This window comes from Prionailurus bengalensis, chromosome A2 (assembly GCF_016509475.1).
Source record: "Prionailurus bengalensis isolate Pbe53 chromosome A2, Fcat_Pben_1.1_paternal_pri, whole genome shotgun sequence".
Lineage (NCBI taxonomy): Eukaryota > Metazoa > Chordata > Mammalia > Carnivora > Felidae > Prionailurus > Prionailurus bengalensis.
The window spans coordinates 7,222,853-7,247,461 of record NC_057348.1 but is presented as its reverse complement, the minus strand read 5'-3'; the positions used below and the strand labels follow the sequence as shown (position 1 = coordinate 7,247,461).

The window sequence follows — 24,609 nt, the reverse complement described above, 5'->3', positions numbered from 1 at the left end:
CATAAAACCCCTGCCTAGTTTTTTTTTTTTTCCTTTTGGACTCTATTTTTCCCCATTTTTTAAATTTTATTTTTAATGTTTATTTATTTTTGAGAGACAGAGTGTGAGTGGGGGAGGGACACCCAGAATCTGAAGCAGGCTCCAGGCTCTGAGCTGTCAGCACAGAGCCTGATGTGGGACTTGAACTCATGAACCGCAAGATCATGACCTGAGCTGAGTCGGCGCTTAACCGACTAAGCCACCCAGGTGCCCCTCCTTTTTTTTTTCTTTAGGTATTTACCTATAAACTCTTGATGGTCCTGAGTGGCCCTTTGCTATGAGCGGTGGTCTCCTTTTCTAGATGGTCCCTTTCAACCTCAGAGGGACTGGAGTCTATCTCCAAGACAGCAACACAGGGAATTCCCAATTTTATAATAGTTTGACTTTCAAGAAGATGCTCTTACATATTGATAGGCAGTGGCACTCAAAGGAGCCCACGCACACTGACCAGGAGATTTACAAACCGGTTTGAGTTGAGAAACCTCCTGAGGTTTCTTAGGAAACCTCATGGATAAAATCAGTAAGATCCCTCATAGTCCGCCATGTAGGCAGGGGAACACATCATGACAGAAGCGAAGCAAGAACAACAGAGACATATGTGAGGGCCACTGCTGTCTTTGGCAGAGAAGGCTGCTGAGGACCTCCTGATCTCTTTGTCCCCCACGGGGGATGTAGTGGATGAGGAGACTCCCCCACCCCCCACCTTGGGGTTGCAAGGAACACCACCACATAGTATGGAGGAGAGGTAAGTTGTTTCTGGTTGTCCTTACGAGTTGGTAGGGAGAAAATGTTACCGACTAGGTCTACAGTTTGCATTTATACCAGCGAATCATAACATTTATTATTAGGGAAGACAGATGGGCCCTATAGAAGAACAAAAGGGCAATTTACCAGAAATATAGGATGACAACATTTGTATGCATCTAGTTATAGTGCCTCAAAATAAAAGAGACAGAGTTAAAAAAAACAACCACCTTACTATCCACAGTGATAGTGACGCATTTTAACATACCTCTCTCAATAAAGGACAAAGAAGGTTTGTAATGACACAAATTTTTTTTTTCAACTTTTTTTTTTTTTTTTTTTTTGGGACAGAGAGAGACAGAGCATGAACGGGGGAGGGGCAGAGAGAGAGGGAGACACAGAATCGGAAACAGGCTCCAGGCTCTGAGCCATCAGCCCAGAGCCCGACGCGGGGCTTGAACTCACGGACCGCGAGATCGTGACCTGGCTGAAGTCGGACGCTTAACCGACTGCGCCACCCAGGCGCCCCGTAATGACACAAATTTTAAAAACAGTAAGATTCATCCAACAGATGCACTGACAGTCAATTATACCAAATAATTACAGAAGAGGTGGTGTTTCCAACCACACTTAAAGGATTCATAAAACTTGACTACACATGAAATGTATTAGTTAGGGGCACCTGGGTGGCTCAGTTGGTTAAGTGTCCGACTTTGGCTCAGGTCATGATCTCGTAGTTCATGATCTCATGGGTTCAAGCCCCACATTGGGCTCTGTGCTGACAGCTCATAGCCTGGAACCTGCTTCAGATGATGTGTCTCCCTCTCTCTCTTCCCCTCCCTGCTCACACTCTGTCTCTGTCTCTCTCTCTCAAAATGAAATACACCTTAAGAAAAATTGAAATTGGGGCGCCTGGGTGGCGCAGTCGGTTAAGCCTCCGACTTCAGCCAGGTCACGATCTCACGATCTTGCGGTCCATGAGTTCGAGCCCCGCGTCAGGCTCTGGGCTGATGGCTCAGAGCCTGGAGCCTGTTTCCCATTCTGTGTCTCCCTCTCTCTCTGCCCCTCCCCCGTTCATGCTCTGTCTCTCTCTGTCCCAAAAATAAATAAACGTTGAAAAAAAAAAATTAAAAAAAAAAAAAAAAAAAAAAAGAAAAATTGAAATTTATTAGTTAACTGAAATCCGTTTTAACAGAATCTTCCCTCCAGAGTGGTTTAAACCAGTTAGGAATTTATTTTTTCTTGTGTTACAGGAAGTCCAGAAATAGGCAATCCAGGGTTAGTACAGACAAATAATACCGTATATATCCCTGACATATCATCAGTAGCCTCTGACTGTCATCCTCTTGGTCTATCTTCTAGGAAAGAAGAAGAGATAGAATAGAGGGCAAATGGTAGAGAGAAAATTCCAGATGAGACATTCCCATTTCCATGAGCTTTTCTAGAACCCACAAGCAGTGACCTCTATTTCTCACAGGCCAGAACTATGGGCTTATGGGCAAAGTGGCAAGGAAGTTGGGAGATGAATCCTTAAAAAACTGTCTACACTGCCAACTTGAATACAATTATATAGTTTGTTACTTTAGGAAAAGAAGGGTGGGATAGATCTGGGGATAGCAACTCATTGTATCTGACACATTAGCCCACACAGAAAGTTTCCAACAATTTTCTGTTTGAATCTATGTCATACAGAATCTGTATCATGAAGACCATGCATTTTGTGTATAATGCAATTAAGTTAGAAATCTATGAAAAATAACATATGCATGGAGTCTTCACATTAAAAAATACATTTCTAAATAAACTATAGGTCCAAGACATCTTGATGAGGACTGGAAAACATTTAGTAGTAAATTACGGTGAAAACATTATTTATCAACACTTCTGTGATGTAGATTAAGGGGACTATAGAGCACCCTATAACCTTTAATACTTAACAGTTATAACATGGTGTTGCTCTTTCAGGATGAAACACTCGCTGATAAAGACAATCACAGACCCATAACATTTGTAAGATTGGTCCCAGGAAGTCAGGAATTGTGCCTGGAGGCTTTCTACATTGGTCACAACAGGGCTGCTCTCCAGTGTGACTTCTACAATGAGGAATGAAGCATCAAGGATCAGTAAAGGCTTTCCTGTAGTTATTTCATTCATACTTTCGGCCCAGTGTGTATTCGCTTGTGCATTATAAGGTTAGTGCTGGTGCTGAATGCTTTTCCACACTGAGTACATTTATAGGGCTTCTCTCCTGTGTGAGTTCTCACATGCACCCTCAGGCAAGAGGAATTCCTAAAGGCCTTCCCACATTCTTTACACTCATAGGTTTTCTCTCCAGTGTGAGTTCTCTTGTGCACAATGAGGTAAGAGCCCGTGCTGAAGGATTTTCCACACTGACTACACTCGTAAGGTTTCTCTCCAGTGTGAGATCGTGTATGTTTCTTAAGGGATGACTGATCAATGAAGGCCTTCCCACAGTCACTGCATTCGTAGGGTTTCTCTCCGGTGTGGGTTCTCATGTGCTTCTGAAGGGATGAAGGAACAGTGAAAGCCTTGCCACATTCCTTACAGTCATAGGGTTTCTCTCCAGTGTGAGTCCTTCTGTGCACGTTAAGATGGGAGCTCTGGCTGAAGGACTTTCCGCAGTGATTACACTCATAAGGTTTCTCTCCAGTGTGAGATCTCACATGTTTTTTAAGGGAAGACTGAAAAATGAAGGCTTTCCCACAGTCACTGCATTCATAAGGCTTCTCTCCAGTGTGAGGTCTCACACATTTCTGAAGGGACAAGGGGCCAGCGAACACTTTCCCACGCTCATTACGTTCTGAGCTTTCCTCCACAGTACACAGTTTTTGGTGGGTGCTAAGCAAAGCTCTTTCTCTATAATCACTGCATTCACAGAGCTTCTCTCCAGTAGGTATCTGGTCATCTACTGGAAAGGAAGAGTGTATGCTGAGGGACAAAAGACACTGGTTACACTCGTGAGGTTTCTCTCCTGTGACAGTCCTTAAGTGTTTCCTAAGGGAGGACTCTTGATTGAAAGCTTTGCCACAATCCTTAAACTCAAAGGTCTTCTCTCCACTGTGAGTACTTACATGACTCCTAGGAACTGAGGGGTGGCCAAGGTCTTTCCCATTATCCTTATATTTGTGGCATTTCTCTCCCTTGCAATGTCTTGTACACATCAAGTGACAGTTCTTTCTGAAGAATTTTCCACAACGATCAAATTCCAAGGGTTTCTTGCTGGGTTGAGTTGGTACCTGCTGAACAAGGAATAAGTAAGTAAAGATTTCCTCACTTTCTTTACATTCATGGGAATTCTCTTCCAAGTGGATTTGGCCATACACAGGAAACACACGATTACGACTGACATTTTTACTATTTTTCAGTGCATGTACGTGAATTTTTTTTGCTCTATTCTTTCAAGTTGTATCAGCTCCAAACCAGGACTCCATCATCCCTAATAAAGGACATCCTAAATACGGAGTTTTGCCAATAATGAGTAAAGACTGAATCAATTATGTATTAAATACTTCACAATGGAATCATATTTAAATAAATGTTTACTTTTTGGCATTCTCTGTGAAACAGCAAATGTTGAGCCAAGTTTAGAGATTCCTCTAATTTTATGAGATTCAGGAATACTTTCCCAAGACAGCTTTATGGTGAGTAAATGCCACCTGCCTCACTGTCTCTCCTCATTTGGAAGCTAGTGCTTTAACTCCATGACATTCACAGACTTCTCCTCCTGTAAAAGACCAGGAATCATTCCTAGTGAATCTTACCGTCTTTATGTCATTGCAAGTTTTTTCTCTAGGAACATTCTGTACAGGAAATGCATCTTTTGATTTCAGTTGAATATCCAAGCCTGAAATTGAAAATTTTTATAACTATTGGGATAAAAAAATAGGGATAACAGAAGAAAGGACACAGGCGCCCCATGGATGTGTTTTCAATAACACTAAATATAGAGAGGAAATGTGAAACAGAAGATGTAACCCATGACCAGAGAAATTATTCTAGGAACGTGGCTCTTTGAGAAGATGCCATTGATAGGAGTGAGCAATGGAATGGGAAGTGTTTTACTTAGAAAGGATTCTGGAGGTTTGAGACAATAGGAGAGTGTATTATCTGGAAAGCAAAGTAGGGAGAATGGCACAAAAAGTATGCAAAGAAAAGTAAAATTTACAGAGGAATTAAAACAGTATTTTTCTCAGGGCGCCTGGGTGGCTTAGTTGGTTGACTGTCTGACTCTGGTACAGGTCATGATCTCACGGTTCATGAGTTTGAGCCCCGAAGCCCCGCTTTGGATCCTCTCTCTCCTTCTCTCTCTGGCCCTCCCCTGCTTATGCTCTCTCAAAAAGAAATATTAAAAAAAAGAAGAAAAAAAACCCAGTTTTTTTTCCTCTGAGACCACACGAAGATATGAATGAGGGGAGAGATGGTCAAGGAGGGAAAGTTCAAATAATGGCCTCAGTGTTGTCAACACAAATCGACATTCCTAAAAGGACCATCCCACATCAGCTATGGCTGCTCCACACAATGACTCCCTTCTGCCTGGGACTCACCTACACAGGCACCTTGGAGCATTCCTCTCTCCTCTGTGCTCAGTGCCTCCTGCCCCACCTCAGTGATCAGACTGTGCTTGCAGAGAGGGTACCCTGCTCGTAGAGAAAGACACGTGAGGTGGGAGGACTGTGAAGGAGACAAGAAGTCTGTCCACAAAAGTGGTTCCAATACTTTGATACTAAAGGATTCTGAAGCCAGGCAAGTACCACTTCAGGAGTGACAAAGGAATCAGATCCAAACTTTTCCACAAGGTCCCCCAAACAAACACCTACATAACGCCCTGTCCTCATGGAACAGACCCTTGACACCCAAACCCAAGAACAAATACACACTGCAATTACCTAAATGTTGTAATAGTACTGAAAATGAAATCAATGCATTTTTACTGGAAGCCACGAGATTCCCACAAGAGCAGGGGCCACTCATTTCGTGTTGACTGTGTATTGCCGTTCTTTTCACAAAACCCAGAACACGGTGTGTGATGAAGGACTACCTGCTGCATGAAAAAATGGAAAAATGAAGGAAGGAGGCCAGTCTCACCTACAGAGGCCAGGTTCCTGTAGTTCTCCAGCATCACGTCTCTGTATAGGATTTTCTGAGTAGGGTCCAGAAGTGCCCACTCCTCCTGGGAGAAATCCACCGCCACTTCCTCAAAGGTCACTGAATCCTGAAACGTTGCACACATTCAGGCTCAGCCAAGGCCCGTTTCTAACTATTCAAAAGAATAGAATGGTGGGGGAGGCTGCCAGGACCGGGGAAGGAGACCAGCGCACCGCTTGGGAAGTGCAGTTGTGCTCTGAAGGTCTCTTGTTATCTACCCCAAGGCTCAGTTCTTGGAACTCTCCTCTTTTGCTCTCCTTGCCTGGACCACCTCATCCAGACTCAAGCTTTTAGCAGCTTTTCTAACACATAGTTGACCTGATATTTCCACCCAGTAGGTTGTGAGGACCCTTCCAGTCTTAGTCAAGATCCAGTACAGACTGACCATACTGCAGGAGGAGAAAAATACTTGGAAAATGAATGAATGATTTTCCTAGTGAAAAATCTCTTTTCCTTCATAAGCACCCTGCAGAATATGGAACGAATACTCAACCTGGAGGAATATCTGGAAAAAAACAAAAAATTTACAAATGTTGTAGTAATAGAAGCCTTTCCAAAGGCATTCTTTCTCTCGTTCTGAGACGCCCAAAGAACTGGGAAAGCCTGAGGCCAGCCCGCTGGAAGCTGTGGGTTGTGGGCAAGACACGTATCCTTTGGAAACAGCATTTTTTTCTTTGAAACAGAATAATTTCCTATATACCTGTGACCAGGTGGTCAGCAATCCTGCAGCCATTCTTCCTCTTGTGTGTCTCCCTCGTCACCAGACAGGGTTCTGAGCAAGCCGACCTAGAGAAGACAGAAGCCACGAAAGTCTAGGCTTGACAGATATTCAACGCTTACAACCTAGAAGCTTCCTCATACTAGCTTCAGAGGGACCACACACCCACACACACAGTACAGTTCACCTTAAGATTTTATCTCCCTATCCAAGACCAACTAGGAATTAGAAATCTAATATGTTCTTTTTCTTTTTAAACTTTTTTCTGGGCCAAACTCCTAAAAATGTCTAGGGCCAATAGGCATTGCAAGGAGCAATGAGCCCCCACTAGTTCCAGAATGCCTCTAAATGTCACTTGCCCATGAAAGAAACCAAGGCTCATTTGAGAAATAGCTGAGTCCAGTGCAGAACGTGAAGTGTTCAAGGTGAGTCTGGAACATCTTTTTTAAGTTATTTTTTTTAATGTTTATTTATTTATCTATTTGAGAGAGAGAGGGAGAGACAGAGTGTGAATGGGGAAGGGGCAGAGAGAGAGGGAGACACAGAATCTGAAGCAGGCTCTAGGCTCAGCTGTCAGCATGGAGCCTGATGCAGGGCTCGAACTCACAAACTGCGAGATCATGACCTGAGCTGAAGTCGGACGCTTAACCGACTGAGCCACCCAGGTGCCCCAAGTCTGGAATATCTTATAGCAGAAAGTAAGAATCCCAGCAAAGGCTAATGGAGTTGTGTCAAAAATACACAGGAGAAAACTTAAAGGAGCTCTCCTTGGCTTAAGATGGAATAATTTAGGAGCCCCCGGCTGGCTCAGTCAGAAGAGCGTGTGACTCTTGGTCTCAGGGTTGTGAGTTTGAGCCCCATGCTGGGTGTAGAGATTACTCAAAAAAATAAAATCTTAAAAAGAAAAGAACAATTTAATAAATAATGACTGCAGTCAATTGAAATCATGTAAATGTAAAACAAAATCATGAGTTCATAATGATATTTAAAAAAAACCTTAATGGTCAGTATTGGAGAAGGCCAGCATATCAAGTCATAATTCTGAAAATTCATGAGAGGCAAGAATCAAGCATGTGTCTCTCTCTCCTTTATGAACAATAGTTTACGACTGCTAAGTTGTTGTGATGGGGAAGAGTTCTTCTTTATACAAGAATTGTACACGCTTTATAAGCTTTGTTTATTATAAAGAAAATGCTAGAGTCACAAAGTCACCTTTGCAACCAATAGTAAATTAATGAATCTAAGCAATAACAATCAGTGGTTACTCAATTATTAGGGGAAAAGAGAATGGGGATGTTTACTTATAGTTTTCAATTTTGAAAATATGTTAAAACTAAAAGGAAGAAAGATCTGTGTGAATATGATAGACTTCCACAGATTCTTTGCCATTAAAATTTGTCTTCTCTCCGCCCCCCCCCCGCCCCGATTTCCTCTGTGCTTCAGCAAGAATGTTATTGAGAAGAATCTATTCGAGAAGAAATATCAGATTCCATGACCCTTTTCTCCTACATACTTCAGAGTGGCCCAGGAACTTGGACATTCTCTAACATAACTGCAGTGATCAAAATCAGGAACATTTAAACATGGATTTAATATTATACACTCTCTATGCAGAATATCACTAACTGGTCCAGTAATATCCTTTATAGCAATACATTTTTTTGTTGTTGTTCAGTTTTTTAAACGTTTATTCATTTTTGAGAGACAGAGAGAGACAGAGTGCAAGCAGGGGTAGGGCAGAGACAGAGAAGGAGACACAGAATCCAAAGCCGGCTTCAGGCTCTGAGCTGTCAGCACAAAGCCCAGCGTGGGGCTTGAACTCACGAACTGTGAGCTCATGACCGGAGCCTAGGCCGGACGCTTAATTGATAGCCACCCAGGTGCTCCAGCAATCACCTTTTTAAAAGTGTATTTATTTATTGGGGGGGAGGGGCAGAGAGAGAGGGCGACAGAGAATCCAAAGCAGGCACAGCGCAGTGGGGCTCGATCTCATGAACTGTGAGATCATGAGCTGGGCTGAAATCAAGAGTTGGCCGCTCAACTGACTGAGCCAGCTGGGTGCCCCTCCAGCAATCACTTTTTAAATTTCCCATACGGCATCATGCCCTCAAACCATGGTTCTTTATGCTTCTTTAATCGGGACCCATCCCTCAGCCTTTCTTCATCTTTCAAGATACAAAGAGTCCAAATCCGATGTTTGACGGATTCCACCTCAGTTTTGGCTTTTCTGATGTTTTCTCATGATTAGATTCAGGAAGTTCAGTTTTTTTTTTTTTTTTAAATTTTTGATGTTTATTTATTTTTGAGAGAGACAGAAACAGAATGTGAGTGGGTTGGGGCAGAGAGAGAGGGAGACACAGAATCTGAAACAGGCTCCAGGCTCTGAGCTGTCAGCACAGAGCCTGACGCGGGTCTCGAACTCATGAGCTGTGAGATCATGACCTGAGCTGAAGTCAGATGCTCAACCAACTGAGCCACCCAGGTGCCCCAGGAAGTTGAGTTTTGGATGAAGGACTACCTGACTGATGAGTGTTCTTCTCAGCGTGCCACCTTAGGAGGCCTTAGGTGCCAGTCTGTCTCATTATAGGTGAGAACTATGGTCAGTTGGTTAAGGTGGCATGCCACAGGTTTTTCTATGAAGTTACCATTTTCTCCTTTTGTAATTAATGAGGAGTCTTATTAACTAGGGGGATAATTGGAGACTGTATAGATAAGCTGGGAACCTTTATCAAGGAAGGATCAAGCTGACACTGGAACCAAGTGATAAATCTTAACATCACAAAGACGATGTCTGGATAGCAGGTAAATTCTGATATAATGTAAAAAGAAACAGCACCATCTATAAAGTACTTTTGCCAAAAACAACAACAACAACAACAACAAAAAACGCTGACAAATCCTTTCATCTAATTAGCAGTTTACAGAAGAAAGAGTCTGAGGGGACATGTTAACATCATGAAGATATAAGATGATATCACGAAGATACAAGCAGCCAAACCCAGTCTGGGGGACAGACAGGAAGGACTTGTAACAGCTCACAGAAACGTGTGGACCTTCCATCTCGATTCCAGTAACACCAACTGCAGAAACACACTTTGAGACATTCCGAGGGAACTGAACACAGACTGGGTATTAGATGATACTGGCAAAGAGAAAAGCAGCCCCTGACATCCAGGAGCAGCCCTGGGACCATCAGCGAGGCCTGTGTGTTCTCCTATTGAACATGAACGACGTCACAGAACAGCAACAGCAGACACGGCCACTCTGACCACGGCATACGAAGACACAACAGGGCTGTTCTGTAGTCATGTCTGAACACAGAACATTATCTAGGCCTCAGAAATGACTCAGCGTCCCCCCTTTCTGGCCAAAATGAACAACGCTGCTTCCTTATCAATTACAGCTTCACCCTGGTTTATTTTCCCTCCTTCTTGGTAAGCTTTACTAATAAATTCGATGGCAGAATTGCCCTCACTTCCTGACAACATCTAATCCGGAACCCTCCACCAAGAGCACCTGCCACGAGCTCACACCCTGGAGGTCTAACACCCTTGGACTGAGAGGTCCCCCGGTGCACAATGCTGTGCATTCTGCCTTGCTGCAAGGAGTGATAGACCCAACCTGTGCAACTACTTGTAGCCAAAGACCACTGAAAATATCAAGAAATGTTCATTTAGGGAGTGTGATAACGGTATTGTGACAATGCTAAAAACTTCTGTTAAACATTTATTTTTATTAATGGATTGCCTCCTTAGTCTCTTGATCTGTAACAGCTCTCCCTTCCTCGTTTAGCCCCAAACCGGGTTAGGTAGTTATATCCTCATGCTGTCCTTTCCTTTTACTTTATTATTATTATTTAAAAATTTTAAAGTTCATTTATTTATTTGGAGAGAGAGAGAGGCAGAAAGAAGCAGAGAGAGAGGGAGTCAGCACTCCCTGCACTGTCAGCACAGAGCCTGACGCAGGGCTTGAAGTCATCAACTGTGAGGTCATGCCCTAAACTGAAACCAAGAGTTGGATGCTTAACCAACTACGCCACCCAGGTGCCCCATTATTATTATTATTTCTTTAATGTTTATTTATTTTGAGAGACAGAGCGAGCAAGGGAACATGAGCAGGGGAGGGTCAGAGAGAGGGAGAGAGAAAATCCCAAGCAGGCTCAGTGCTGTTGGGACAGGGCCCGATGCAGGGATTGATCCCACCAACCGTGAGATCATGACCTGAGCTGAAAAGAAGAGCTGGATGCTTAACCAACTAAGCCACCCAGGCGCCCTACACGTCCTTTTCTCTTATTAGAGAGAAAACTCAAATTATGGGTAAAATGATATGATGTCTGATATTTGTTCTAACAGGAAAATAAAACTCAGTAATAATATACAAAGGGAGGAACAGACATTATAAGAATGGCAAGCAGTGGTAATCACTGAAGCTGGGTGATGAGTACAGGGAGATTTTATCATAGCACTCTTGACTCCTGAGTATGTTTGAAAGTCCATAATTAAAACTTTTAAGGAAAAGAAAAGAAAAACTTCCATGCAGAAAGGGACATTGAGGATGTGCACCTGTCTAGACCCTGGCATCAGATTCAGTAGCAAAAGCAAATCTTAGGTTTTAGTCCAAATTCACATTCTTCGTGTAGTCCAGAAAACACCAAGAATAATTTCATTTCGAGGGCGCCTGGGTGGCTCAGTCAGTTAAGCATCCGACTTCAGCTCAGGTCATGATCTCACAGTTTGTGAGTTTGAGCCCTGTGCCGGGCTTTGTGCTGACAGGGTGGAGCCTGGAGCCCAGAGCTTGCTTTGAGTTCTGTGTTTCCCTCTCTCTCTCTCTCTCTGCCCCTCTCTGCTCGTATTCTCTCTCTCTCTCTCAAAAATAAATAAACATTAAACAATTTTTTTTAAAAAGCATAATTTCATTTCAGGAGGGTCCTAGGTGGCATTGCCACACTAATTGCAATTAGTATGAGCAAATGGACTTATCTCTGGAAAACTCAACTTCAAGCCAAGCCTCAAAAAATTCCCTCACATAAAGTTGTACGTAAATTGAGAAAGCCACACTTTAAAATGTTATAAATGCAAATACACAATGTACCATGAAAGAAAAGCAGCCAAAAACACAGCAGGAAGTAAAGGCAAAAAATACTACTTCAGATATTCAACTTTTTAGACAGGGAATATAAAAAACTGTTAAATTAAGAGAAACTCAGATGAATATGGAGTAAGATGCTATAAAGATGGTCAAGCAATTTAAGAAAGCTAATATAACTTCTGGAAAGGAAAAATATACTCATGAAGTCAGAAAGAAACTCAATGCAAAGTTCTAACCAGATTAGAACTTTGTTAGCACCGTTTGATAAGAAACTAGCTACAAATTTCCTAGTATTAGTAAATGACACTAACCTTTAGATTCTGAAAGCACAATAAATCCCAAGCTGGATGAATAAAAAGAAATCCACACCTAGATTCATTGTAATTTTTTTCTTCTTCGGTGTTTAATTTTTTGCCCACCATCTTAAGAGCAGCCAGGGGAAAACAAAAATCATCCAAAAAGGAAAAACAAGCGACGACCCAGTTCCGACAGCAATAATGGATGTCACACAAGAGCAGAACAGTACCCTCACTGTGCCAAGAAAAAATAACCATCAACTTAGAATCCTAAATCCAGTTAAAACATCTCCGTTAGTTTAAGAGCGAATTTATGACATCAAGCCTGAATCTAGTCAAGCTTCTAGACTAGCTACTTTTAACAGGAAATACAGGGATCAACAAGTTAAACACAAAGACAAGATATCAGCCAAATATATAATGGAGAACATTTTAAGGACAAATGACTTAGTATCTCCACTAAGTCAATGGAATTAAAAAGAAAATAAAAAGGAGAAAGGAGAGGGGATGAACAAAAACCAAAGTGATACATACTTTAAAAACAATATGGGGGGAAGAGTTAAGATGGTGGAGAAGTAGGGGAATCCGGGGCTTTCCTTGTCCCTCAATCACAGTTGTATTCAGGTCAGATCAATTGGAACACCCAGGAAATCAATCTGCAGACTTGGCAGAAGGATGTCCACAGCTGGAGGGAGACAGTATGGCAGGTGTGAGGTGCATGGAAGTGAAATGGGGGAGAGGAAAAATTGGTGCGGTGGAGAGGGAGGGAACCCTTTCCCTGGAGAGACAAAATGGAGAAAGAGAGAGGGGCTAAGAGAGTGCAGGAAAACCTCTGTGGACCACAGACTGGGGAGCAAGTACTGACAGTCACAGGTTTTTTTTTTTTTTTTGCAAACAGTGTTTGGAGCTCACATTCTGAGGTTTTGGAAGTGTGCAACTTTCTTCAGAGTGGAGCTGTGGTGCGTGCTCCTAGGGAGAGGGGGCTGGCCCCCAGAGTGCACAGCATGGGGTAGTGATTTGGGGGCACACTGGGAAAAAACATTTCCTTTCCTGGCATACTTGTAGCATACTTATCCTCAAGGACAAAAGACCCTGCAGGCGGCAGCAAAAGGCCTTTCACTGCAGGGGACAGGGGCACACCCTGAGGAAATTTAACCTTTGCTGATTTTAATTAATTATTATTTATTATTTTTAAAATGTTTATTTATTTTTGAGAGAGAGAGAGAGAGAGAGAGAGAGAGATGGAGAGAGAGAGGGAGACAGAATCCAAAGCAGGCTCCAGGCTCTGAGCTGTCAGCACAGAGCCTGATGCGGGGCTTGAACTCAGGAACGGCAAGATCATGACCTAGGCCGAAGTCAGTCACTCAACCGACTCAGCCACCCAGATGCCCCTAACCTTTGCTGATTTTAGTGGTGCTACATCATAGATTCTATGCACTGTGCAGGCAGCAGACATGGTACTATTATTCAGGGACAAAGGACTTCAGGCAGAGCGTGGAGAGGTTCTACACCAGAAGAGGGGAGTGGATCGTGTGGTGCTGGGTCCTTTAAGACTTCGAGTTCTGAATGCCAGTCACACCAAAGAAAAAAAGCAGGAGAGCTGTGGCGCAGGGCAAGCTGACTGCCCTTGCTATTCTGTGAGGGCTGCCTGAACAGCGGAGGCTGTGAGATCCTCTGTTCAGGGATGAGATTGGGGTGGCGCCATTTACCCCCAACACCAGCAGGGTGGGACTTCGGAGGGCAGCAAAGCGGCCCCCAGTGGAGGTGGGCCCTGCTTACACCAAACTCCACCCCCCTGGGCCCAGCAACTGCTTATTTACTGGGCCAAGACTGACGCTGAGCCAACGCAGTGGGACTCTCCTACATCAGATCAGCATGGCCAGCACCCTGCATGCACCAAGTGTACTGAAAATCAAGTGCTTCAAAATGACACCTGCAGTTCTGGTGGAAATAGGACCAGGCTTACTTTTTTTCTTTTCTTTTCTTTTTTTTTTTTAATGTTTATTTTTGAGAGAGAGAGAGAGAGAGAGGCAGAGTGTGTGAGTGGGGAAGGGGCAGAGAGACACACACACACAGAATTCTTTTTAACGTTTGTTTGTTTGTTTGTTTATTTATTTTTTGAGACAGACAGAGACAGAGCTTGAACAGGGGAGGGTCAGAGAGAGAGAGGGAGACACAGAATCTGAAACAGGCTCCAGGCTGAGCTGTCAGCACAGAGCCCGATGCGGGGCTCAAACTCACGGAGTGTGAGATCATGACCTGAGCCAAAGTCAGACGCTCAACCTACTGAGCCACCCAGGAGCCCCTGGGCTTATTTTTTTTCTTTCTTCTTTTTTTTTTCTTTTGGAATCAGGCTCAGGGTTTCTTGTTTGTTTGTTTCATTTCCTTTTTTTTCTTTTTTGGATCAGGCTTGAATTTTGATTTTCTTTCTCCCCTCCTCCCCTCCCCTTTTTCTTTGGAATCAGTCTTACATGTTTTTGATTCTCTATTTGTTTTTCTTTATTCCCTTTCCTTTTCTTTTGTTGGGATCAGGCTTTCCTCCCCCCCCCACCCCTGCTTATTCTAACAAAGAATCAAAGCATACCTAGGTAAAGGTCCAAACACTCCCCACTCCAAGCAAGGAGGAGCTCTGCAGAGGAAGACCAATGGGAAAGAGCAGCCAAAATGCAACAACAGAGTGCACACAGCATATACCAGAAACACTTCCTGAAGTGTCAGGCCCTGGGCAGTGTATGACCCCTTTCTAATACAGCATTATTCTCAGGTGGATACATAACAAGCTTTCAAAACACACAAAAGACAGAAACTTAGCAAAAATGACAAGAAGGAGGAATTTTCCCCAAAAGAAAGGTCAAAAGAAACCCCAGCAAGGGACTTGCTATCTGAACAGAAATTTAGAACAACAGTCATGGAGACAACTAGCTGGGCCTGAAAAAAGCACAGAAGACACCAGAGAATTCCTTGCTTCAAGGATCAAAGACCTACAAACTAAAGTCAGGTTGAAATAAAAAAAATGCTATAACTGAGATGCAAAACCAACTGGATACAGTCATAACAAGGACTGAAAAAGCAGAGGAGAGAATATATGATATAGGAGATAAAAATGGAAAATAATAAAGCTGAAGAGGGAAAGAAAGCTGTTAGATCGTGAAGGTAGGCTTAGGGAACTTAGTGATTCTATAAAATGAAACAATATCCATATCACAGAAGTCCCAGAACAGCAGGAAGAGGGGGTAGAAGTTTAATTTGAACAAATTATAACTGAGAACTTCCCTAATCTGGGGAAGGACATAGGCATTCAAGTCCAAGAGGCACAGAGAACTCCCCTCAAAATCAAAAACAAGTCAACACCATGACATATCATAGTGAAACTTACAAAATACAAAGATAAAATGAGAATTCTGAAAGCAGCTAGGGACAGAAAGTCCTTAACCTAGAAGGGTAGACACATAAGGTTAGCAGAAGACTTGTCCACAGAAACTTGGCAGGCCAGAAGGGAGTGGCAGGGAATATTCAATGTGCTGATAGGAAAAATATGCAACCGAGAATCCTTTATCCAGTAAGGCTGTCATTCAGAATAGAAGGAGAGATAAAGAATTTTCCCAAACAAAGGCTAAAGGAGTTTGTGACCACTAAATCAGTAAGAAATTTTAAGGGGGACTCTCTGAGTGGAAGGAAAAAAAAAAAAAAAACCAAAGCGAAAAAGCTACAAAGGACCAGAGAACATCACCAAAACCACCAACTCTGCAAGCAACACAATGGCACTAAATTCATATCTTTCAATAATCGCTTTGAATGTAATGGACTAAATGCTCCAATCAAAAGACACGTGTATCAGAATGGATTAAAAAAAATCCATCTATTTGTTGCCTACAAGAGACTCAGTTTAGACCTAAAGACACCTGCAGATTGAAAGTGAGGGGATGGATGGGGCGCCTGGGTGGCGCAGTCGGTTAAGCGTCCGACTTCAGCCAGGTCACGATCTCGCGGTCCGTGAGTTTGAGCCCCGCGTCGGGCTCTGGGCTGATGGCTCAGAGCCTGGAGCCTGTTTCCGATTCTGTGTCTCCCTCTCTCTCTGCCCCTCTCCCGTTCATGCTCTGTGTCTCTCTGTCCCAAAAATAAATAAACGTTGAAAAAAAAAAAGAAAAGAAAGTGAGGGGATGGAGAACCATCTATCATGCTAATGGATGTCAAAGGAAAGCCAGAGTAGCCATACTTATATCAGACAAACTAGATTCTAAAACAAAGACTATAACAAGAGATGAAGAAGGGCATTATATCATAACTAAGGGGTCTATTCATCAAGAAGATCTAACAACTGTAAATATTTATGCCCCCAAAGTGGGAGAAACCACATATATAAATCAATTGATCACAAACATGAAGAAACTAGTTGATAATAATACAATAATAGTAGAGGACTTCAACACCCCACTTACAACAATGGACAGATCATCTAAGCAGAAAATCAACAAGGAAACTGGCTTTGGATGATACACAGGGCTGGAGAGACTTCATAGATATATTCATAACATTTCATCCTAAAACAGCAGAATACACATTTTTCTCAAGTGCACATGAAACATTCTCCAGAATAGATCACATACTGGATCACAAGTCAGTCCTAAACAGGTACAAAAAGATTGAGATCATACCATTCATATTATTAGATCACAATACTCTGAACATGAAGTCAACCACAAGAAAAATTTTGAAAGCCCTCAAATACATGGAGGTTCAATAACATCTTACTAAAGAGTGAATGGGTTAACCAGGAAATTCAAGAATAAAAGTACATGGAAACCAATGAAAATGAAAACACGACAATCCAAACCCTTTGGAATGCAGCAAATACAATCCTAAGAACAAAGTATATTGCAATTCAGGTCTATCTCAAGAAGTGAGAAAGGTCCCAAATACACAATCTAACCTTACACCTGAAGGAGCTAGAAAAAGAACAGCAAATAAAGCCTAAAGCCAGCAAGAGGGAAATTATAAGGATTAGAGCAGAAATAAATAATATAGAAATAGGAAAACCAGATCAACAAAACTGGTTGTTGGTTGGTTCTTTCAAAGAATTGACAAAATCGGGGTACTCAGTCAGTTAAGTGGTGGACCTCGGTTCAGGTCATGATCCCATGGTTTGTGAGTTCAAGCCCCGGGTCCGGCTCTGTGCTGACAGCTCAGAGCCTGGAGCCTGCTTCAGATTCTGTGTCTCCCTCTCTCTCTCTCTGCCTCTCCCCTGCTCGTACTCTCTCTCTGTCTCTCTCTCAAAAATAAATAAACATTAAAAAAAATTTAGGGGCACCTAGGTGGCTCAGTCGGTTAAATGTCCAACTTCTGCTCAGGTCATGATCTCACATTTCGTGAGTTCAAGTCCCATATTGGGCTCTGTGCTGACAGCTCAGAGCCTGGAGCCTGCTTCGAATTTTGTGTCTCCCTCTCTCTCTCTGCCCTTCCCTCGCTCATGCTCTGTCTCTCTCTCCTTCAAAAATAAATTAAAAAAATTTTTTTTAATTTAAAAATTAAAAAAAAAAAAGAAAGAATCAACAAAATTGATAAACTCCTAGCCAGACTTCTCAAAATGAGAAAGGACCCAAATTGACAAAATCAGAAGTGAAAGAGGAGAGATCACAAACAACACCACAGAAATACAAACAATTATAAGAGAACACTATGAAAAATTATATGCCAACAAACTGGGCAATCTGGAAGAAATGGACAAATTCCTAGAAACATACAAACTATCAAAACTGAAACAGGAAGAAATAGAAAATTTGAACAGGCCCATAACCAGAAAATAAATGAATTAGTTATCTAAAATCTCCCAACAAACAAGAGTCCTGGGCCAGATGGCTTCCCAGGGGAATTCTATCAGACATTTAAAGCAGAGTTAATACCTATTCTTAAATGGTTCCAAAAACAGAAATGGAAAGAAAGCTTCCAAATTCATTCTATGAAACCAGCATTATCTTGATTCCAAAACCAGACTTAGACCCCACTGAAAAGGAGAATTACAGGCCAATATCCCTGATGATCCTGGGTGCAAAAATTCTTGACAAGATACTAACAAAACAAATTCAACAGTACATTAAATTAATTATCCACACCATGATCAAGTGGGGTTTATTCCTGGGCTGCAGGACTGATTCAGTATTTGCAAGTCAATCAAAGTGATACACCACATTAATAAAAGAAAGGATAAGAAACATGATTCTCTCAATAGATGCAGAAAAAGCATTTGACAAAATACAACATCCTTTCTTGATAAAAACCCTCAAGAGAGTAGGGATAGAAGGAACATACCTTAAGAGCATAAAGGCAATATATGAAAGACCCACAGTTAATATCATCCTGAATGGGGAAAAACTGACAGCTTTCCCTCTAAGGTCAGGAACACGACAGGGATATCCACTTTCACCACTGTTGTTCAATATAGTACTGGAAGTCCTAGCCTCAGCAATCAGACAACAAAAAGAAATAAAAGGCATCTAATTGGCAGCCAAGAAGTCAACCTTTCACTCTGCAGATGACATGATACTCTACATGGGAAGCTCGAAAGACTCCACCAAAAGACTGCAAGAGCTGATACATTAATTCACTAAAGTCGCAGACTATAAAATCAGTCTACAGAAATCACCTGCATTTCTATACACCAATAATAGAGCAGCAGAAAGAGAAATCAAGGAATTGATCCCATTTACAATTACATCAAAAACCGAAAGATACTTGGGAATAAACCTAACCAAAGAGGTACAAGAGCTGTATGCTGAAAACTATAGAAAGCTTATGAAAGAAACTGAAGGAGACACAAAGAAATGGAAAAAAAAAAAAAAAACCATTCCATGCTCATGGATTAGAATAACAAATATTGTTAAAATCCCAATACTACCCAAAGCAATCTACACACTCAGTGCAATCCCTATCAAAATAACACCAGGATTCTTCACAGAGCTAGAACAAACAATTCTAAAATTTGTATGGAACCACAAAAGACCCCAAATAGCCAAGTAATGATGAAAAAGAAAACCAAAGCTGGAGGCATCAAAATTCTGGTCGTCAAGCTGTATTATAAAGCTATAATTATCAAGACAGTATAGTAGTAGCATAAAATGAGACACAGAGATCAAGAACAGAATAGAGAACCCAGAAATGGACCCAGAAATGTATGCCCAACTAATCTTTGACAAAGCAGGAAAGAAATATCTAATGGAAAAAAGACAGTCTCTTCAGCAAATGGTGCTGGGAAAACTGGACTGAGACATGCAGAAGAATGAAACTGGACCACGCTCTTACATCATACACAAAAATAAATTCAAAATGGATGAAAGACCTAAATATGAGACAGGAAACCATCGAAATCCTAGGGGAGAACATAGGCAGCAACCTCTTTGACCTCAGCCACAGCAACTTCTCACTAGACAAGTCTCAGGAGGCAAGGGAAACAAAAGTAAAAATGAACTATTGGGATCTCATCAAGACAAAAAACTTTTGCACAGGGAAAGAAACAATCAACAAAACTAAAAGGCAACCTATGGAATAGAAGAAAATATTTGCAAATGACAAATTGGATAAAGGGTTAGTATCCAAAGTGTATAAAGAATTTAAGAAATTCAACACCCAGAAAACAAATAATCCAGTGAAGAAATGGGCAGAAGACATAAACAGACACTTTTCCAAAGAAGAATCCAGATGCTACAACAGACACATGAAGAGATGTTCAACATCAGTCATCATCAGGGAAATACAAATCAAAACCACAATGAGATATCACCTCATACCTGTCAGAATGGCTAAAATTAACAACTCAAGGAGCAACAGATGTTGGAAAGGATTCGGAGAAAGTGGAATCCTTTTGCACTGCTGGTGGGAATGCAAACTGGTGCAGTCACTCTGGAGAACAGTATGGAGGTTCCTCAAAAAATTAAAAATAGAACTACCCTATTGAATTGACCCAGCAATTGCGCTACTAGGTATTTATCCAAGGGATACAGCTATGCTGTTTCGAAGGGGCACATGCACCCCAGTGTTTATACCAGCACTATCAACAATAGCGAAAGGATGGAAAGAGTCCAAATGTCCATCGATGGGTGAATGGATAAAGAAGATGTGGTATGTGCATACAGTGGAATATTACTTAGCAGTCAAAAAAATTTGAAATCTTTCCATTTACAACAACATAGATGGAACTAGAGTATAATGCTAAGTGAAATCAGTCAGTCAGAGAAAGACAAATATATAATTTCCCTCATATATGGAATTTAAGAAACACAACAGATGAACATAGGGGAAAGGAAGGAAAAAAAGAAGATAAAAAGAGAGAGGGAAGCAAACCATAAGAGACTCTTAACTACAGAGAACTGAGGGTTCCTGGAGGGGAGATGGTTTGGGGGATGGACTAAATGGGTGACGGGCATTAAGGAGGGCACTTATGTAAATGTAAGTGATGAATCTACCCCTGAAACCAATACTACACTATATGTTAAGTAACTTGAATTTAAATGAAAAAATGTGGTGGCCCTGATACCATCCTGATTTGAATAAACCGACTGTAAAAAGATATTCTGGATACAATCAGGGAAATTTGGAGTTTGCCAGATGAGAAAACAGATGCATAGTACTGATGAAAGGACATGATTTCTGAAATTTGCTTTAAAAAAATTTTTTTTAAATCTCCAGAAATAAGAAAAAGCAGGTGGACAGGTTACCAGCACTGTCCAACATGATTACCTGCCCTAATACAGTAGCCACCAGTCACATACGGCTTTGAGCCCTTGAAATGAGGCTAGTGCGATTTAAGTAATTGATATTTTAACTTAAATAGCCAAAGGGGTGCCCTGCTGGGTCTGCCGGTGGAGCGTGTGACTCTTGATCTTGGGGTTGCAAGTTTGAGCCCCACATTAGGTGTAGAGATTACTCAAAAATAAAATCTCAAAAAAATTAAATAGCCACAAGTGTATAGTGTATTATACAGTCAGGTCAAGATGATCCGAGATTGGTAAAATATTGGTAATTGTCACAGCTGAGTGTTGATGACTGGAGGATGCACTATACTATTTTTGTGTGTGCTTCAAAATTCCCATATGAAAAGCTTAAAAATGTAAAAGGTAAAATAAAGGCATTTTAAAAATGTTTATTTACTTGAGAGAGAGAGAGAGAGAGAGAGAGAGCGAAAGAGCGAGAGAGTGAGAGAATCCCAAGCAGGCTCCACACTGTTAGCGGGGCTCAAACTCACGAAACATGAAATCATGACCTGAGAAGAAATCAAGAGTTGGACGTTTCACCGACTGAACCACCCAGGCGCCCCAAAGACATTTTTAAGTAAAGACTTGAGAGAGTTTACCCATCAAAAGATCATCACTAAAGTAAATTCTCAGTATCCCATGAAATTGAAATTTGTACACCTAATATGTTAAAGAAGGAGAATGAACAAAAATCAAATGGGTAAAACTAAATGGACCTTGATCATATAAAATGGTAATGATAATATCTAACTCGTGAGATGGGATAGCAGGCTAGAATCCTAATACTGAATAATAAAAATACATAAACTGGGAGGGAGGTGATTGTAGTTGTATGTTCCTTGTATTTTTCCAGGAGGGAATAAAGATGTTAATTAGCCTTATGATTCAACAACTGCAGTACTATGTATTTACCCAAAGGATACAAAATACAGATTTGAAGGGATACATGCACCCCAATGTTTATAACAGCATTATCTACAATAATCAAATTATGGAAAAAGCCCAAATGTCCATCATAATGGAATATTACTCAGCCATAAAAATGAAAGAAATCTTGTCATTTGCAATGACGTGGATAGAGCTAGTATGTATTATGTTAAGTGAAGTAAGTCAGAGAAAGACAAATATCATATGATTTCACTCCTATGTGGATTTTAAGAAACAGATGGACATATGGGAGGGGGGAAAAAGAAAAAAAGAGGGAGGTAAACAAACCATAATAGACTCTTAAATACAGAGAATAAACTGAGGGTTAATGGAGGGAGGTGGGTGGGGATGGGCTAGACAGGGGATGGGTATTAAGGAGGGTAGTTGTGGTGTTGAGCACTGCGTGTTGTATGTAGCTGAGGAATCACTGAATTCTACTCCTGAAACAAATATGCACTGTATGTTAACTAACTAGAATTAAAAGGAAAAATAAAAAAACGTTGATTAGCTTTTGACTTTATGCCTGCTAGGATAGCTAAGGTGACCACTGAAGGAATGGACTCCGTGGGTTTTAACTCACTGTCTATAAGAAAGAAAGGAATGAGAAAGAAAAAGTCAATTATTCTAAAAGCAAGACAGCTAAGTGGGGAAAAGAAACAAAAAGCAGCAGGTAAAATAAAGAGCACAATGCAAGATGGCAGAAAATATTGTATCAATAGTCCCAATGAATGCACCGGTAAATGCCCATTCTACAATTTAAAAGCAAAGACTGACATGTTAGAGAGTAAGATCAATTCCAGCTCTGTGCTCTTCCATGAGAAGCATTAACAACCAAAATAACACAGTAGAGCTGAATCTAAAAAATAAAAATGATATACCAGGCAAATAAAACCATAACTGATCCCACACATTTTATTTATTTTTAAATGTTTATTTTGAGAGACAGAGAGGGAGGGAGGGCGAGCGAGCGTGCACAAGGGCATGTATGCATGGGAGTGGGAAGTGGGGAGAGAGAATCCCAAGTAGGCTCCGAGCTCACTGTGGAGCCCGAAGCGGGGCTTGATCTCACAAACCATGAGATCATGATATGAGCTGAAATCAAGAGCCAGATGCTTAACTAACTGAGTCATCCAGGCACCCTCACATATTTTTAAACAAAAGGCATTACAAAAGACAACTATGTTAGCATATAAGGTTCAATTCACTAGGAAGATACAAAAATTCTGAAGTTGTGTACACTCATAGCCTCATGAAAGCTAACAGAATTAAAGGAGAAATAGACAAATCACCATCAGCACGAGAGACTTTCACAAACTACTGTCAGCTATGCAGAAATCAGAGGGGGAAAAAGAGGATATATAAAGAATTGAATAGTAAAATGAACAAGCTTCACCTAAAACACAGACCCTTCACTCAATAAATGAAGAATACATGTATTTTTTTCCAAGCACATGTGGAGTTTTTCAAAAACTAGCTCTCTTCCTATACTATACATCTAGTCTTAAGGCTTTCAAAGAATTTATACACAGAAACACTCCTTGACCAAAATGAAATTAAGTTATATAACAAAAGAAAACTATAACGTTGAGCCACATGACACTACCATTTCTTTAGGTCAAAAAATGGTGGAAAGTTGGCAGTTTCATATGGTTCAATCTAAAAGAAAAAAGCCATACATTTGGAGTTTAGAGACCATCACTTTTATGAATAACTAATGAATAAAATATATAATTAATAAATTAAATTGGAAGTTAGAATATACATAATACTATGGCTATTGATCAGTTCTAAGTACCAAAACTTGTAAGTAAGCTGCAGCTAATGTAGGCCTTAGGGGAAAAAAGTAAACTTCATATACTTATATTAGAGAAAAAATGAAGTTAAAAATCAATCTAAGTTCCCAGTTAAAGATTTTAGAGAAAAAAAAAACCCAAATAAGTGATGAACTAGAAAACAAAAAATAGAGATTGACCAAGCAAAAAAAAGCCTGGTTCTTTGAAATTGATAAAACAGGAAAAAGTTATGCAAGATTATTCAAGAAGGGAGGAGGCTCAAAGAAAATTAAGAAAAAAACACCCAGAATTACAGATGCTGCAGAGATTAAACATGTAAGACATTATGATTAACTTTATGTCGATCAAGGTCAAAAACTCACAGGAAACAGATCAGTTTCTGGAGAAATAACACTTACAAAAAATGACTACAGAAATAAACAAACCGAGTAGTCCTAAAGTTACAAAAAATGAACTAGATGGTGATGGTTGCATCACAATGTGAATGTGAGTAACACCCCTGAATTGTACGTTTAAAAATAGTTACAATGGCACATTTTATGTGATATATATATTTATCACAATAAAAAAAAAAGCTGGGGTGCCTGGGTGGCTCAGTTGATTAAATGACTGACTCTTGATTTCGGCTCAGGTCACAATCTCATGGTTCATGAAATCAAGCCCTGATTCAGGCTCTGTGCTGACAATGCAGAGCCTGCTTAGGATTCTCTCTCTCTCTCTCTCTCTCTCTCTCTCTCTCTCTCTCTGCCCCTCTCCCACTGGTGCACATATGTACTCTCTCATTCTCTCTCTCAAAAAAAAAAAAATGCAGAAAACCCCAAAATAATCTGGAGCTGTTGACCTTCTCAGAGAGATTCCAGGTCTCCTCAGCCCCAATTACTGCCAGGATAGATTCCTTTCACAAAACAAAACAAAAACAAAACAAAACAAAAATAAAGAACTAGGTGTTTAAATTTCCCCACAAAGAAAGCACCAGACATGGGTTGTATAAGTCAGTTCTGCCATTCAAAGAAGAGAGAAAAATCCAAACTGACTCAAAATTTTCCAGGGATTAGACAAACTTATAAAGACTTTGGTTACTGGGGCGCCTGGGT

At 41.0% G+C, this 24,609-nt stretch overlaps 1 protein-coding gene across 4 annotated transcripts in view; it reads right to left on the bottom strand.

Annotated features, from left to right (window-relative positions):
• Positions 1-1,994: 1,994 nt before the first annotated feature.
• The window catches only part of LOC122486831 (zinc finger protein 177-like), a 40,517-nt gene continuing 17,902 nt past the window's right edge, over positions 1,995-24,609 (bottom strand). Inside the window, exons 2-6 of one of the 4 annotated variants that reach the window (XM_043586452.1) lie at positions 6,650-6,735; positions 5,890-6,016; positions 5,349-5,441; positions 4,566-4,648; positions 1,995-4,043 (exon numbers count right to left, since the gene is read on the bottom strand). In XM_043586452.1, the coding sequence (XP_043442387.1) occupies positions 2,934-4,043; positions 4,566-4,648; positions 5,349-5,441; positions 5,890-6,016; positions 6,650-6,682 (1,446 nt within the window). In that variant the 5' untranslated portion in view covers positions 6,683-6,735 and the 3' untranslated portion in view covers positions 1,995-2,933. The remainder of the gene's footprint in view (positions 4,044-4,565; positions 4,649-5,348; positions 5,442-5,889; positions 6,017-6,649; positions 6,736-24,609) is intronic. The other 3 variants (XM_043586453.1, XM_043586454.1, XM_043586455.1) reach the window with 3 other exon arrangements.